This window comes from Cryptomeria japonica, chromosome 7 (genome assembly GCF_030272615.1).
Source record: "Cryptomeria japonica chromosome 7, Sugi_1.0, whole genome shotgun sequence".
In the NCBI taxonomy this organism is placed as follows: domain Eukaryota; kingdom Viridiplantae; phylum Streptophyta; class Pinopsida; order Cupressales; family Cupressaceae; genus Cryptomeria; species Cryptomeria japonica.
In genome coordinates, this window is record NC_081411.1 from 729,525,432 (window position 1) to 729,539,294 (window position 13,863).

The following is a 13,863-nucleotide window of genomic DNA, read 5'->3' on the forward strand; positions in this document are numbered from 1 at the left end:
TTATATCAACTACTAATTTGATAGCATTTGTATGGCTGTGAGCTAACTGTGCTGCATAATTTTTATCTGTGATGTGCATGCAGGCAGTAGAGAACCTCTTGGAGAGGGTGTCTAATATAATTGAGAATGCAACGTGAATTACTTAACTGGAGATAGGCAATTGAATGATTGTAAGTAAACCTCAAGAAGCTGGTATTCCCTACTTTTGTCCACGAGGTGGTTTTATGTATAACACAAGGGAAAATCATATCCATTTGGTGCAAGAATTACATTTGCAGATTATATATTGGCATCTGTGATGCATTCGACCATTTACAGATGATGTTTTATGGAATTTTGAACTGTACTGGGTGAGAGAAGCTCATTGTGATACCATACCATGTCCGCTACTCTCTTCTATTATCCAAGCATTTACATCTCACACGATCATCTCTAAGACTATGCAGGATTTGTTTTGGTAAGTATTTCTACCAATAATTATTGCTTGCAATTTTTCCCTTCTTTTAGTGTAGAACCTTATACCATGTTTTAATAATGGGCTGGTTATATCATCATTTGGCAGATATGTAAAGATTTTATTAGTGCAAGCATTTTAACATTGGAGACATACAAGGATTATTCCAAAATATATGTAGAATAGAAGAGTACTTATATATGTATATTTATTTTGGTGTGTATGTAAATTAAAGAACTTGTAGCATAAAACAACTATGCATGTTGCCACATACATTAGAAGAGCTTTCGAATGATCCATATGACTATGGTTCTATGGACCTAGTAGTCCATTGTGATCCCAAGAATATGTAATGTTCCCTTCCTAATTTGCCCTAGAATCACAATTGCAACAAATTAGGGTTAGGGTTACATCTTACCAAGTAAAATATCTCTTTAAATAATGTGGTTCTGAATTTGTATTTGAATGTGGTTTTATTTTTTAAAATGATAGATCTTGGCTTGCTTCAATATTGTCTAGGTGAAGAATTTTAGCAAACTGATGAAAAGAATTTGTATCACAAACTAAGTATCCCAAATCTCTTTTAGGAAAATTTCAAATGTTTGAATTGTATTCCTACACGTACACCTATGGAAGTGGGGACCAAACTCCCAACTAATTCTACTTCATCAGTAATTGATGAGATAATGTATGCTAATTGTTAAGTAGCTTTATTTATCTTAGCACGACTAGACTAGATCTATTGTTTTGCAGTCAGTTGCCTTTGTCGATTCATGTCTAAGCTTCAAGAGGAACATTGGCAAGCTACAAAATGAGTCATTTGATAAGTCAAATAGTCCCCTTAACTTTGGCATTCTATATCAATAATCTGTTCTCTTTATGCTAACTGAATATACTTATTTTGATTGCATTGGATCAGTTGATTTAGGACTAATTTCTTGGTAGAGCAAGCTACATAACACAATCACCTTATCCTCCACTAAAGCAAAATATAAGGCAGTAGTAAATAGAGGCTGTGAAGCAATGTGTTTATGAAGGCTATTGGCTGATATTTGATTGGATTAAATTGCACCGAATTTACTTTTTTTACAACAACCAAATTGTTCTCAAGATGGTGAAGAATCCAGCCTATCATGCTAGAATCAGGCTTATTGAAGTTCATACCATTACATTCGCTAGTTGGTTGATAGTAAAGACACTCGTCTTTATTATTGTCTTAGAAAGGAGCAGATTGTAGACATATTGAATTAGCCACTTGGTAAAGATATACTTGTGAAGAATAGAGATATACTTGGAATTGTATTTGGTTTAATCATTAAGGGTGGTGGTGGGTGGGGAACAGGGAGTGCAGGAGCGGTGGGTACTAGATTAATGTAGCTTTGCCATGATAATAATAACTACAATGGATGTATGTTGATAGTATTGTAGAGGTATAATTTTTTAAAATTTGATCATTAGCACATTTTTGTGCATAGAGGTTTATATGTTATGAGATTGTTCCTCATTTTTATGAAGTAGTAAATTTTTTTGGGCTTATCTAACAAGCCTCCATGCAATTCAATAACCAATGACTTGTTCAATAAAGTAAATATCGACTTGTTCTTTTGAAAGTAAACTCATGACTTTTGTGTGAAGTCATTGATGAATGTAGTGTAATATTGAGATTTCCTAGTGAAAATTGTCTACATTGGCCCATAAAGATCATAAAGAACTTATTCCAACTTCTTGGAGGCTTTTCAAGCTTTTCTAGAATCAAAATTTTCTCTCTGTTGTTTCCTGACAACATAGGCTTCAGAAAAACACTGTCCTATGGTGATGGGTGGAAGACATACTATTGTCTAATTGACAATTCATTGTAGCAGCTTGAGGTTAGATAGCCATAATTGATTCCTCAGAGAAAGGCTTGAAACTAAGGCCTCAGTGGAGTTTGTCGTCAAGTAAAATAGTGTAATGTACCCTTTTATATGGCCTAGAAATATAATTAAATAATTAAAATTATGTTTTAATTATTTAATAAGGTCACTAATTTCTATGTTTTAAGTGACCACCTTTTATGTCTATAAGGGCCACTTTATTATTTCCCAAGTTAAAAGTTTAAAATTATAAGAAGGTGAAATATGAAGGGAGAGGGAAGCTGAAAAGAAGAATTTGAGGAGTCTCTCAGTGGATCATAAAAGAGCATTGAGAGGCTCATTGAAGGCATGTTGAGTTTAATTCTTTCTTTGCTTGAAACCCTTGTAGTTCCAGAGATTGGATTTGATCCAACTCAGTCTCTTGAGGATGCAAACCCTCTTGGGAAGATCGGTTTCAGTGGTGAAACTATCCACCCTAGCTGATGTTGGCGGAGTCACACAGATTTTGCAATTAGATTCAATGTATGGAGTTCTGGGAATTTGTAGGAGTCTCTTTCAAGACAAATGTACAAAATAATAAGAGGATATTAGTATCAAGAACTACTGCTGTGTCCTCACAATCAGTAAGATGCTAGTGGTTTGGAATGTGAATCTTATCAAAGATCAAGCACAACTATTCATCCTTCAAACTTAAAATTTAAATGCTATTTCAACTGAGAGTGATTCAAGAAGATAAACAATCATGAAGATAGCCACAAGTATTGCAATAAAACACCATAACTTCAATATTTTATTGATCTCATAGCCAAATGGACAACAATTGTTCAAAATTCTTTCTTCACTACTCAATCTTGCTACAAACAATGACTAATTTCTCTCTAACTTTCTAACTTTTTTTTCTCTAAGCTCTCTCTCTTTTCTCTAACCTCTTAAAATGAAATGAGTGAGGGCATATATAGCATCCTCAAATACAATGAACGACTTGGATCAATTCAAGATCAATGGCCAAGATTTTACAATGAAACCCTAATTAGGGTTTGTTATAACAAACTTAATTCTGACCAATGAAATAATTGCATCATTTGGACACATGTCTTCTCTGGAATATTCGACCAATGGATAGCCGGGGTAGGTACATCGAAGTCTGTGCCATCTTTAACGAGTCAGGTACATTGAATCTGGACATGCTGAGGTGGACCAACCCGACTAGAGGAGTGATGACTAGGATGCCACCTTGTCTAACACTTGGTTGATGCTCAATTTGGTGATGCTTTCCTTCAAGTGCTGAACTGGAAGATAGATGGAGGAGGTCGTCCCTAATGAAACTGGATTGAAGGAGATCGTCCTTGTCCTGGCTTGATCCTGTTTGATGAGAGTCTGCCAAGTAGTTGATCCTCCGGCTTTGGGGGTCGTCATTTGATGCCTACACAAAAATTTAAAATTAGTCTTCAAGCATCATACCTTAAAGCATAGAATTTAAGACCTTTCAAAGGAATAATTCAAAACATTAATTTGAAAATGACATGATAAATCAAGAATTATAAATTCTCAAATTAATTATGAATGGAAACTAGATTTTTCAAGACTTAGACTTTTAAAAGTTTGCTATGAAATCAAAATAAGTCTTGAATAAGAACTTCAAAATTTGATTCTTCATACCTCCTCCTTTGAAAGCTTAACTATGAACCTTGGAAAATGGAAGGAAGAAGATCAAAATTCGCTGGATAAAGATTGAATTGTGGTCTTCCTTTGGATGAATTACGCCTCAATTAGCCTTCAAAAGAACTTCGCCTTCCACTAGCCTCCAAAGACTTAGCAAATTCTGGAATTTAGCCTCCAACTTAGTAAGAAATTCGCCTCCAATCTGCTAGATTTCGCTCCTCCAATCTGCTCCTCAAAATCGCATTTAGAACAATGAATGAATGATTTGCATTTTGAAACAATACTCCTCTCTTATATAGGGCGCTCACCCTAATTAACCATGAGGCCTACCTAGGTTTTTAGCAATAAAACAAATAAAATTCCCTTTAGAAAGAGGCCGACTTGCTTGTAAAAGCAAATAAATATGTTTTGAGCGCTCACTTTTATTTTTTTAATTTTAAAATTAATTTTAAGGCTTGAAAGGTGTTCTTTCTCATTTGTTTTAAGGCTTAAAATTAATTGATCCAATTGCAAATGCCTTAATTCATGCGAATTTCATTTAACTTCTTGAATTTGGCAAATTTAGAGAAAATTTGTGAATATTAAGTTTTGATTGAGGCTTAATGAAGTTTCCTTTCTCCCTTAGGCATTGAAATGTCCAAAGTGATGAAGGTCTAGATTATTTCAAGACTTGTTTGAACCTCTCATCTAGACTTACTGACTTCATGAGTTAAAAACTTCACAACTTATTTTTGCAACTTTCCATGATTCTGTCTTCACAATCTTGCAATTTGCCTTAGACTTAATCAAATGAGGTTGAATGATAAGTTTTTTGATGATTTCGCCCTGGACCCTTTGGAAGGGTCAGGAGCGATTTTTCCAATTAGGTTTTGAATACCTCATTCCCTTCACTCCAAAATCTCTCGGAAGGCGAGTTCATGCTTGTTTTGACCTAATCAAAGTCTTGCGTTTCAATTTTTAGTATTTCACATGAGGAAATTAGGTGAAAATGTGAATTTCGCCCTGGACCCTCTGGAAGGGTCAGGAGCGATTTTTACATTTTAGGCCAAAATTCACCTTAGTTTGATCATTAAACTCCTCCAAGGCAATCTCCAGGGTTCATTCATCTCCATCATTGGGTTAGCTCATCAAAACTTTGAAGGAAATATTGCATTTTTGGGAATTTCGCTCTGGACCCTTTGGAAGGGTCAAGAGCGAAATTCTCTCTTGAGCTCAAAATTCTTATTTTTGAAGGTCCAAAACCTCTCCAAGGCATTCCAAATGGGTTCTTTCACTGAAGTCCAGGCTTAGTTTTACTTGAATTTTGGAGGAAAAGGTGACTTTAGTGTTTTTCGCCCTGGACCCTTTGGAAGGGTCAGGAGCGATTTTCCTTGCTTAGGCTTACTCCTTCATCATTTTGTCTTGAATCCTCCACTCAAGGTTAGGCAATGGTCTTCTTCATTCACTCCACCCAAGCTTGGTTTGTTCTTGCAAGGCAAAATAGGGAATTTTGAGATTTTCGCCTTGGACCCTTTGGAAGGGTCAGGAGCGAAAATCTTCTTCTGACCTAGAATCATCATTTTTTTGGAACAAACATCCACTCAAAGGTGGTCTCAAGGGCTTTTTCTCCCTTGGTCTAGCCTTGTCTTAGCACAAACTTGAAAGGAACTCATTGTTTTAGGATTTTCGCTCTGAACCTTTTGGAAGGGTCAGGAGCGAAAATTAGGTTTTTAGGGCAATTTCTTCATCCTTTCATCTTCAAATCATTTCCAAGGCATAGAACATCATGCCTCACTCCTCTTTAAGTCCTGAAAACCAAAATCTCATCTTAAATTTGCAAGGAAAAAGGAGGATTTGGAAATTTCGCTCTGGACCCTTTGGAAGGGTCAGGAGCGAATTTCCCTCTTGGCTTCAAAATTTGCATTCTTAGCAATCCAATTCCACTTCAAGGCAATTCAAAAGTCCTCTTACACCCTTGTCTAAGTTTAGTTTTGCCCAAAATTTGGAAGAAAGGATAGTTTTGAGGATTTTCGCTCTGGACCCTTTGGAAGGGTCAGGAGCGAAAATCATGTTCTAGGCTTAATTGCTTCCTCTTGACAATCTCAATCATTTTCAAAAGGCAAAACACACTTCCTCGCACCCATTCAAGCCATAAAAACCAAAAAGTTGTTTTGACCTTGCAAAGAAAATAGGTGTTTTTAGGAATTTCGCTCTGGACCCTTTGGAAGGGTCAGGAGCGAAATTCACCATTTGGCTCAATTCCTTCACTTTTTAATGATTTCTTGCAACCTCAAGTCACTCCCAGGGGCAATTCCTTCTATGTTTCACCTTATCCCATACTTAACTTAGCAAAATTTGATAGCAAAAAGTGATTTTGAGAAAATTCGCTCTGGACCCTTTGGAAGGGTCAGGAACGAAAATTACAATCTTGACCAAAAATCTTCATTTTTTCACCTTGAAACTTCTTTGCCAAGTGGGATTTCATGTTTCATCATACTAGGATTAAGGTTTCATATCCAAGAAAGGCTAAAAAAATAGGTTTATAAGGAATTTCGCTCTGGACCCTTTGGAAGGGTCAGGAGCGAAATTGCCTTTCTTGGCCAGAATCCTTCATTTTCATTACTTCTAAACATGCCCAAGGGTTTCAACATGCTCATTCTTCCTTTCATCATGCCTTTGACACTTCAATTCGACCAAACCAAGCAAGAAATGTCTCCTATAGAGATTTTCACTGTGGACCCTTTGGAAGGGTCAGGAGCGAATTTCTTAATTCAGGCTCAATTCATCATCATTTCAAGTTGATTTCACCTCTGAAGAAAAAAGACACTACTCTTCTCTCATCCAAGCCATAAAAACCAAAACTTGACTTGATTTTGCAAGAAAAATAGGTGGTTAGAGAAATTTTTGCCCTCAATAGGTAAAAGCAAGTTATTCTCGTTTCATTCATGCCAAAATCTTGACCTTTTTTATTGCAAAATAAGAGCATTTGGGGATTTTGCTCTGGACCCTTTGGAAGGGTCAGGAGCGAAATTTTTCTTTCTGTCCAAAATTCTTCATTTACTCATGCTTTCCAAATCTTCAAATGTGACAGGAACGTTCAATCCTCCCTCCAAGATACCCTGCACATCAAAACTTAGCCAAAGTTAGTGAAAAATAAGCTCTAATAAGATTTTCGCTCTGGACCCTCTGGAAGGGTCAGGAGCGAAATCTCCATTCCAGGCTAAATTGCTCAGTTTTCATGTTTCAAACCACCTCATAAGGCAAAGTTAGGTCATTTTCTAAGCTAGGAATAAGATTGCAAGTCTATCCAAGGCAAGAAATAGTGTTTAGGATGAAATTTGCTCTGGACCCTTTGGAAGGGTCAGGAGCGAAAATCCTCTTTCAGGCATCATCTTGCTCTTCAAAAATCAATCAAATCCCTCTCCAGGCAAGAACATATCACTTCACCTCCAAACATGCCCTAGAAAGTATCACTCAGTCAAAAATGAGGAGAAAAAGAGGTTTACAATGATTTTCGCCTTGGACCCTCTAGAAGGGTCAGGGGCGAAATTTCCCTTTCAGCTTGATTCTGGACGTTTTGAACTCCAATTTTCCTTGAAAGGCAAACATAGATTTTCCTTCACACATTTCCATCAAAATCCTGCTTTTAACTAGGCAAAATGAGAGCTTTCAAAAATTTCACTCTGGACCCTTTAGAGGGGTCAGGAGCGAAATTGACATCTCAGGCTAGATCTTACCTTGGTTTACTTCATTCTCCATCAAACTTGATCAAATCAATTCCCTTTCTCCACCGACTTTGTTCAACTGACTCAGACCTAGAAACAAACAGGATCCTGACAAGAAAATCTTCTCTCAATCTAGACCTGACCTGAGACCTATTCACCCTGCCCCCTGATCTAGCCAACTTGACTCTGCTGAAAGGCATGCTTCATTCTAGTAAACTTGAGGTTTTAGGCAGACGACTAACAACTCCCCAAAACAAGACTAGACTTAGCTTGAAAGAAACCCTAAAACGAGCTTCCAAGATTAGTCCTAATCTAGCCAGCCCAGGCAAACCACTCACTCACTCAAAACCCTAAAAAGCAGAGAGAAAAACAAGCAAAGAGAAAGCAAAACCTAAAGCAAAAAGAGGGGGTCCCCATTCTAATGGGGCGATGTGTGAAATGGTCACAACAGTTAAGTTGAGTTGAATATACTCATTATTTTGGCACATGTTAATTGGAGTGGCAATTTTATAGTAGTGGTGATTTATTCAAATGAGTCGTGCTAATTTATTGAACAGATATACGTTTAATCTTTGAAAATGAGAATGATCACACTTCTTTAAGTTGCCACCTCAAGTACCTTATTCCTCCCTAAAGCAACGTATATACGATTGAGTTGTTGCGGCATAAATGATGATGAGTTTGACGAAGCCGTCAGAATAGCTGGTTGCCATTTGACCGCTTTGTATTCCTTCAACTGGTATGGGAATTGAAGGAGTCAGGCAGAAGCTGCAGTATCTCCTCATTAGCATGAATGGCATTATCTCTTCAAGCTTGGTTATTTGAAGGCCGAGTCGGTTTCATTAATAAGTCTGTCCCGAGTCTGTGGAATATTATAGATTGGTGTGGGTTCTGGTTTATCGCATAAACATTGTGATTGACAACAATATCTTACTTTGGCCAAATCATGTCATTTCTAATTCCTGCATAATAGCTGTTACACTTCATGTGACTTTCTGTGGAGCGGCACATTGATATTCCCAGACTAATTTTATATTCCTTGAAAGCCAATTATTACAGGAAGCGGTGAAAATCAATAATATTGCCATTGGAAACATATTTCCCTTACTGAGTGGAGCTTTGGGTGTGAGCTTCTGTGCATACCTTTTCTTGGACGAGTGAAATCTTCAGCCAGATCGTGGAGATTGTGTGGGTCTTCATGGCAACAAAAGATATAAAATGATTGGCAAAATCACTCTATGAAGCAGGTAGCCAGCTCAGTAATTAATTTCAATCAAGGGATGATGTCTTGAACACACTGAAAAAGGTGGAAGACTATTTGATCCTTGTTGAGCAGTCACCTTTTGAAGTGATATAGATAGCTCTAACTTCTACAGTGACCTCCTTGAATCAGCACAAGCGGTTTAGGCATTCAAATTAGGAGATTAAGCTGATTGTTACCTTTTGTTTAAGTGAGATCATGAGTTGGCACCTCTAGTTCCCTATGACGTTGACACCATGAAGGAAGTATTGCACCTAATTGTAGATCATTTTCAAGACCTTGATGACATCAAAAGCATTCATTATTCAAGAAGGATTGTCATTTTCAAAATCTTTGTAGATATTGGAGTGAGTAACCTTCTATTAGACTTGGAATCGCAAGATTTGATCTACAATCTGTTTCATCATTTCTTGGTCACAATCAGTAGAGAACATGATAAAGAGGTTACTGCAGCTCTAGAGATTGTTGATGTGTGTTTTGTGACACTTCAAACACAATGAAGTATTGAATACTCTACCCTCTCTTGAACAAAATCCTCCCAAATTCTGTGTTAAAGGATTGCTTGAGATGATTCCAAGGTTTATATTGTCAAGGTTTGACGTGTGGATAGACTCAATGGTTGATGTGATTGCTGGTAATCCAAGGGGACTTACGTAATTGTTCTTAGGAGATGATCACTTCAAAATTAGGAAAATGCCCTATGAGTCCGATTATACTTTCATATGATTTTTGATGATGTTCTCTGCTTATTACTACTAATGACTTATAAAAAAAAGTGAAAAGGGAATAAGGTTTGTGAATTTGTAATCTAATCTTAGAATGCAAGAGGCAATGAATGACTTAGTGAAACTCAACCATGCTTTGTTTTGCCATGCAATGAGCAACTAGATAAAGCTGGTGTGATATTCTAAGGAAAGCTAATGATATTCAAATTACTACTAACAATCATCAGCACCATAAGAGGTATGCATATTGATGAGTGAGAAGCAGGCAAAGTTAAGCTTATTTTAAAGGTTCAAACTAACCATGCACTACAACTTGTAATCAACAAATTGTAAATGGTATGCACATACGAGTTTCACAATGAATCATCCACAATAAATTTCATTCAATTTAAGTAACTTAAGAAAATTTATGTTGATTTGAGAAGATAGAAAACCATGCAAATACTCCAAGAAAACATATAAAATCACCAAGCATCAATGTCTTATATCAATTTGGCAGCACTATAGCAACAATTCTCCAAAGTCTCTTATGAGGTACAAATGAAATGAGCTAGCTTATATAGAACTCATATTACAAATGAAGGGCCAAGATTGATCCAGAATCAATGGCCACAATTAAACCACCTAAGCCCTAATTAGGGTTTACAAAAAAAAACATTAAATGCTATGCAATAAAAATGGAATATTCTCCTCATTACAAATCACGAATGTGAGCCAATGAGAAATTAGATGACACCTAATCATCTAACAAACTATCTTCTAGAATTCGATTTCCCTTATATCTTTCTATAGTTCCTTATGCAATGAATTTGGTTGATCAATTCAAGCTCACCCATGGCGACACTTGGCAAGGCATCAAGCTGCAATTCTATCACGTCAATTCTTTTGTGCATGCTTCAAAGATTTTCTCCCAATTTGCTCGCTATCTCTGGAGACGATTCATGAAAATCATAAAGGAAAGGATTTCATTCAACTGTCTTTGATGGACTGTAACCCCTGAAAATAGGTGACTTTTAGCTTCTCCTTTAATTCTTCGAAGTTCAAACCATCATCCTCACTTAATTCCTAGCCTAATATTTCCTCCAAGGATGTGAGTATCTTTGATTGTATCCCCTTCATGGATCCTTCTATTTTTTGCATTCTCCTTTCACTCTTTCAAGTGTTGCCTTAGTCATCATCAAGGAACTATACCTATGATTGAATTCATAGATATTTCCTTCTTCAATTACACCTTCTTGTATTAATGTTTGCATAGGACTCCCCTTCAACACCTTGAGATGAGGAATTGTCTTATCTTGTGCCATTGGTTAATCTTCCCACTGGTTTTCCATACTTTGGACTCTCCCTTCAAACAATACCATCTCATCATACATTTGAACAAATCCTTGTAGAAACTCCTTGAGATATTTTCCATCCACCTCCTCACTTCTTGATTTGTGCTTCCCATGGCTTCAAGACTTCAAATGATTCCTGCAGAATGGAAATGGGTGGGACAAACGTATCATCTTCTTGCCTCACTAGTTTCATTAAGCGTTGCATGAACTCCTTCAATCTCATATTTTTTGCTTCCAAATTATCTTTCTTCTCTTCTGTTTTGTTGAGTCTTTGCTGGATTGTCATGACAGAATCATTTCTCTTGGAATTATTGCTCTTTTGTTCTATGTCCTGTTGATACCTATTTCACACATTGCCTCATTGCGAATGGGGACCCCCTAGTAGTTTGCTTTTTAGGGTTTTTAGTCTTAGCTCTGCAATTTCATAAGTCTTTTCATTGAGAGTTTAAGATTAGGGTTTTTGAGAAGTCATCCGGAAACAAGTAGAGAATTCGTGCTCAGAACTCTATTAGGACGTTGTCAAAGTGCTTAGAAGGTTCAAAGGACGAAGATCGCAATTGCTTTGGGTCATTTCTGACAACTTTCTATTTTTAGAAATTTTGCTTTTCTTTTGCTTTGTTCTTTTTTTGCTTTTTTGCTTTTTGGCACTTTGGGACCAATTTGAGAAGCAACTTTTTTGGCTTGCCTTTTTCTTTTTTGCTTTTTGGCACTTTGGGATCAATTTGAGAAGCAACTTTTTTGGCTTGCCTTTTTCTTTTTTGCTTTTTTGAAATTAGGATTAGGGTTTGGCTCCTCAGGTTGGGGCATCAGTGCCTATGTCTTCAAAATCGAAAAATTATGCTTCCTAGTGTAAAAAGCAGGGTGAAAACTGTAGTCTAAGGTTTTGTTCTAGAAGATCCAGGTATGAACATGGCAAGTCAAGCATGAACATAGCAGGTTAAAAGATCAACATGGAAGATCAAAGTGCATGGTATAAAGGTCAAAATTCGCTCAAGGAAAGCATTGGCCAAGGGTATGATGAAGTTTGCCCAGCCAAGGATGAAGGTAAGGAGAAATGGCAAAGTAATGGCCAAGTCCGCTATAAGATGGCACATCAAACTCCAACTCCGCCCAGCTCAAGATTGGCACAAACATGCATGAAGTTCGCTCAGCCAAGAGTAAGTATGGCCAAACATATGCCAGAGTCCGCCTTGGCTTGTTGGCTCTCAAATCCACCCAAGTTAGAAGGCATGAAAGCATGGAAAGGATGAAGACCAAGTCCGCCTTAGCCAAAAGGAAAGATGGCCAGCCAATGACAAAGTCCGACCTGCCTAGGGGAGGACATGTCCAAGGTGAATCGAACTCCTATCTGCAGTTAAGAAGGATGGCAAAGGTTAAGTAAACTCCGACCTGCAGTTAGCATAATGAAAAGGTTAAGTCAGCAGCTAGAAAGCAATGTCCAAGGATGTGCAAAGTCCGCTCAAGTTGGAAAAGCAAGACAAGGTTGAAAGGTGAATATGGCAAAGTTTAAGTAAGTGCCCCTTGTATTTCAGCATTTATAACCAAGGAAGCTATCCAACATAAAGTCGCTCGTTCGCACATATAGACCTCGGAGTCGCCTTGTGGCCTTTCTCGCAATGTTGGCACAAGTAGTGATTTTGTTCAGGAAAGGATAGAATATCCTTGGATATTTTATTCTAATGTTCGATGAATTATAAAATGTACACCAACACAACTGGTGCTAGGAGGGTTGGACATTAAGTCGTTTGTTTTCACATGTGGAGAAATTCAGTTGGATGGAACCGGTATGAACTTTGAAATGCCAAATAAGAGATATGTTAGATCTCTTTTATGTCAAAAAATCCAAAAAAAGGTGGAAAAAATAAATAAATCAGAAATGGAAAATCAAAAAGGAGATTTCTATATGGATGGGCATCCATTTCATATTACTTGCTCTCAAGGTAGTCTCATGGATATTGTTCAAATCCAAGAAAATTTGAATGCACAGTTGCATCTGAGGAATTTGTCACGATTTGCCTTACCAGGTAGGTGTCAGATTCATGAAACGACGAAGCATGATGAGATTAATTGCTTGACATTCCTCTCAAGGGTAGAGCTTGTTCTTCGAGGAAATTTTTTCTTTTGGGATGTTCTCAAGCCAGGAGTGTTGGATGTAGAACCTGATGATTATAGCATTCCAGAAGTTATAAACGAGGCCTTCACAAGGTTCATACTTAGAATTCAAAATCAGATGGAACAAGGTAATGTTCACTTGAAAGGTGTTTTGCTCCCTCGTTGGTGTCAGATTCACAATGCACTTTACTCAGAATTCACTCTGATTTTGGACATCAGCTAATAATACTTCTTTTCTTTCATTTCAATGACATGGGAGGTTTTTGGTTTGACTTCCAAACCAAATCAATGGAGGAAGATTCTAATGTTGTTCTTATGTCTTGCATTGAAGGAACTAAATATGATGGTGTAAAGTAGAGTCCTAGTGATCTCAATGATTCCCAGCTTACTATTGAGGAGGAAAGGGAAGATGCACAACAGATTTGTGACAGCCATGAGAATACAGTTGAAAGGTACGAGACTAATTTTGATAGCAGTTCATCTTCCTTGATCAATCATGATTGGAGAAGCCAATTTTTGGTAACAGCTGAAGAAGAAGTGCAAGTTTTATTTAGAGTTGATGGCATCATGATTGGAGAAGCCAATTTTTGGTAACAGCTGAAGAAGAAGTGCAAGTTTTATTTAGAGTTGATGGCATACGTAGGCACTTGGAAAGTTTAATCCAAAACACACCAAGAAATCAAAAAGAGCTTAATGTTAGTTACCCTTTGCTGATTTGCAAACAATGAAGAAAGTGATGGAAGAAATCAAGGCAACTT

General features: G+C 37.1%; 1 protein-coding gene across 6 annotated transcripts in view; it reads left to right on the forward strand.

The window, feature by feature from the left end:
* LOC131047463 (protein BREAST CANCER SUSCEPTIBILITY 2 homolog B) overlaps positions 1–13,863 on the forward strand; it is a 130,676-nt gene that overhangs the window by 92,805 nt on the left and 24,008 nt on the right. For 5 of the 6 annotated variants that reach the window (XM_057981359.2, XM_057981363.2, XM_057981365.2 and 2 more), the window contains one exon: positions 84–457. In XM_057981359.2, coding sequence (XP_057837342.2) covers positions 84–137 — 54 coding nt within the window. In that variant the 3' untranslated portion in view covers positions 138–457. The remainder of the gene's footprint in view (positions 1–83; positions 458–13,863) is intronic. The other variant, XM_057981360.2, reaches the window with a different exon arrangement.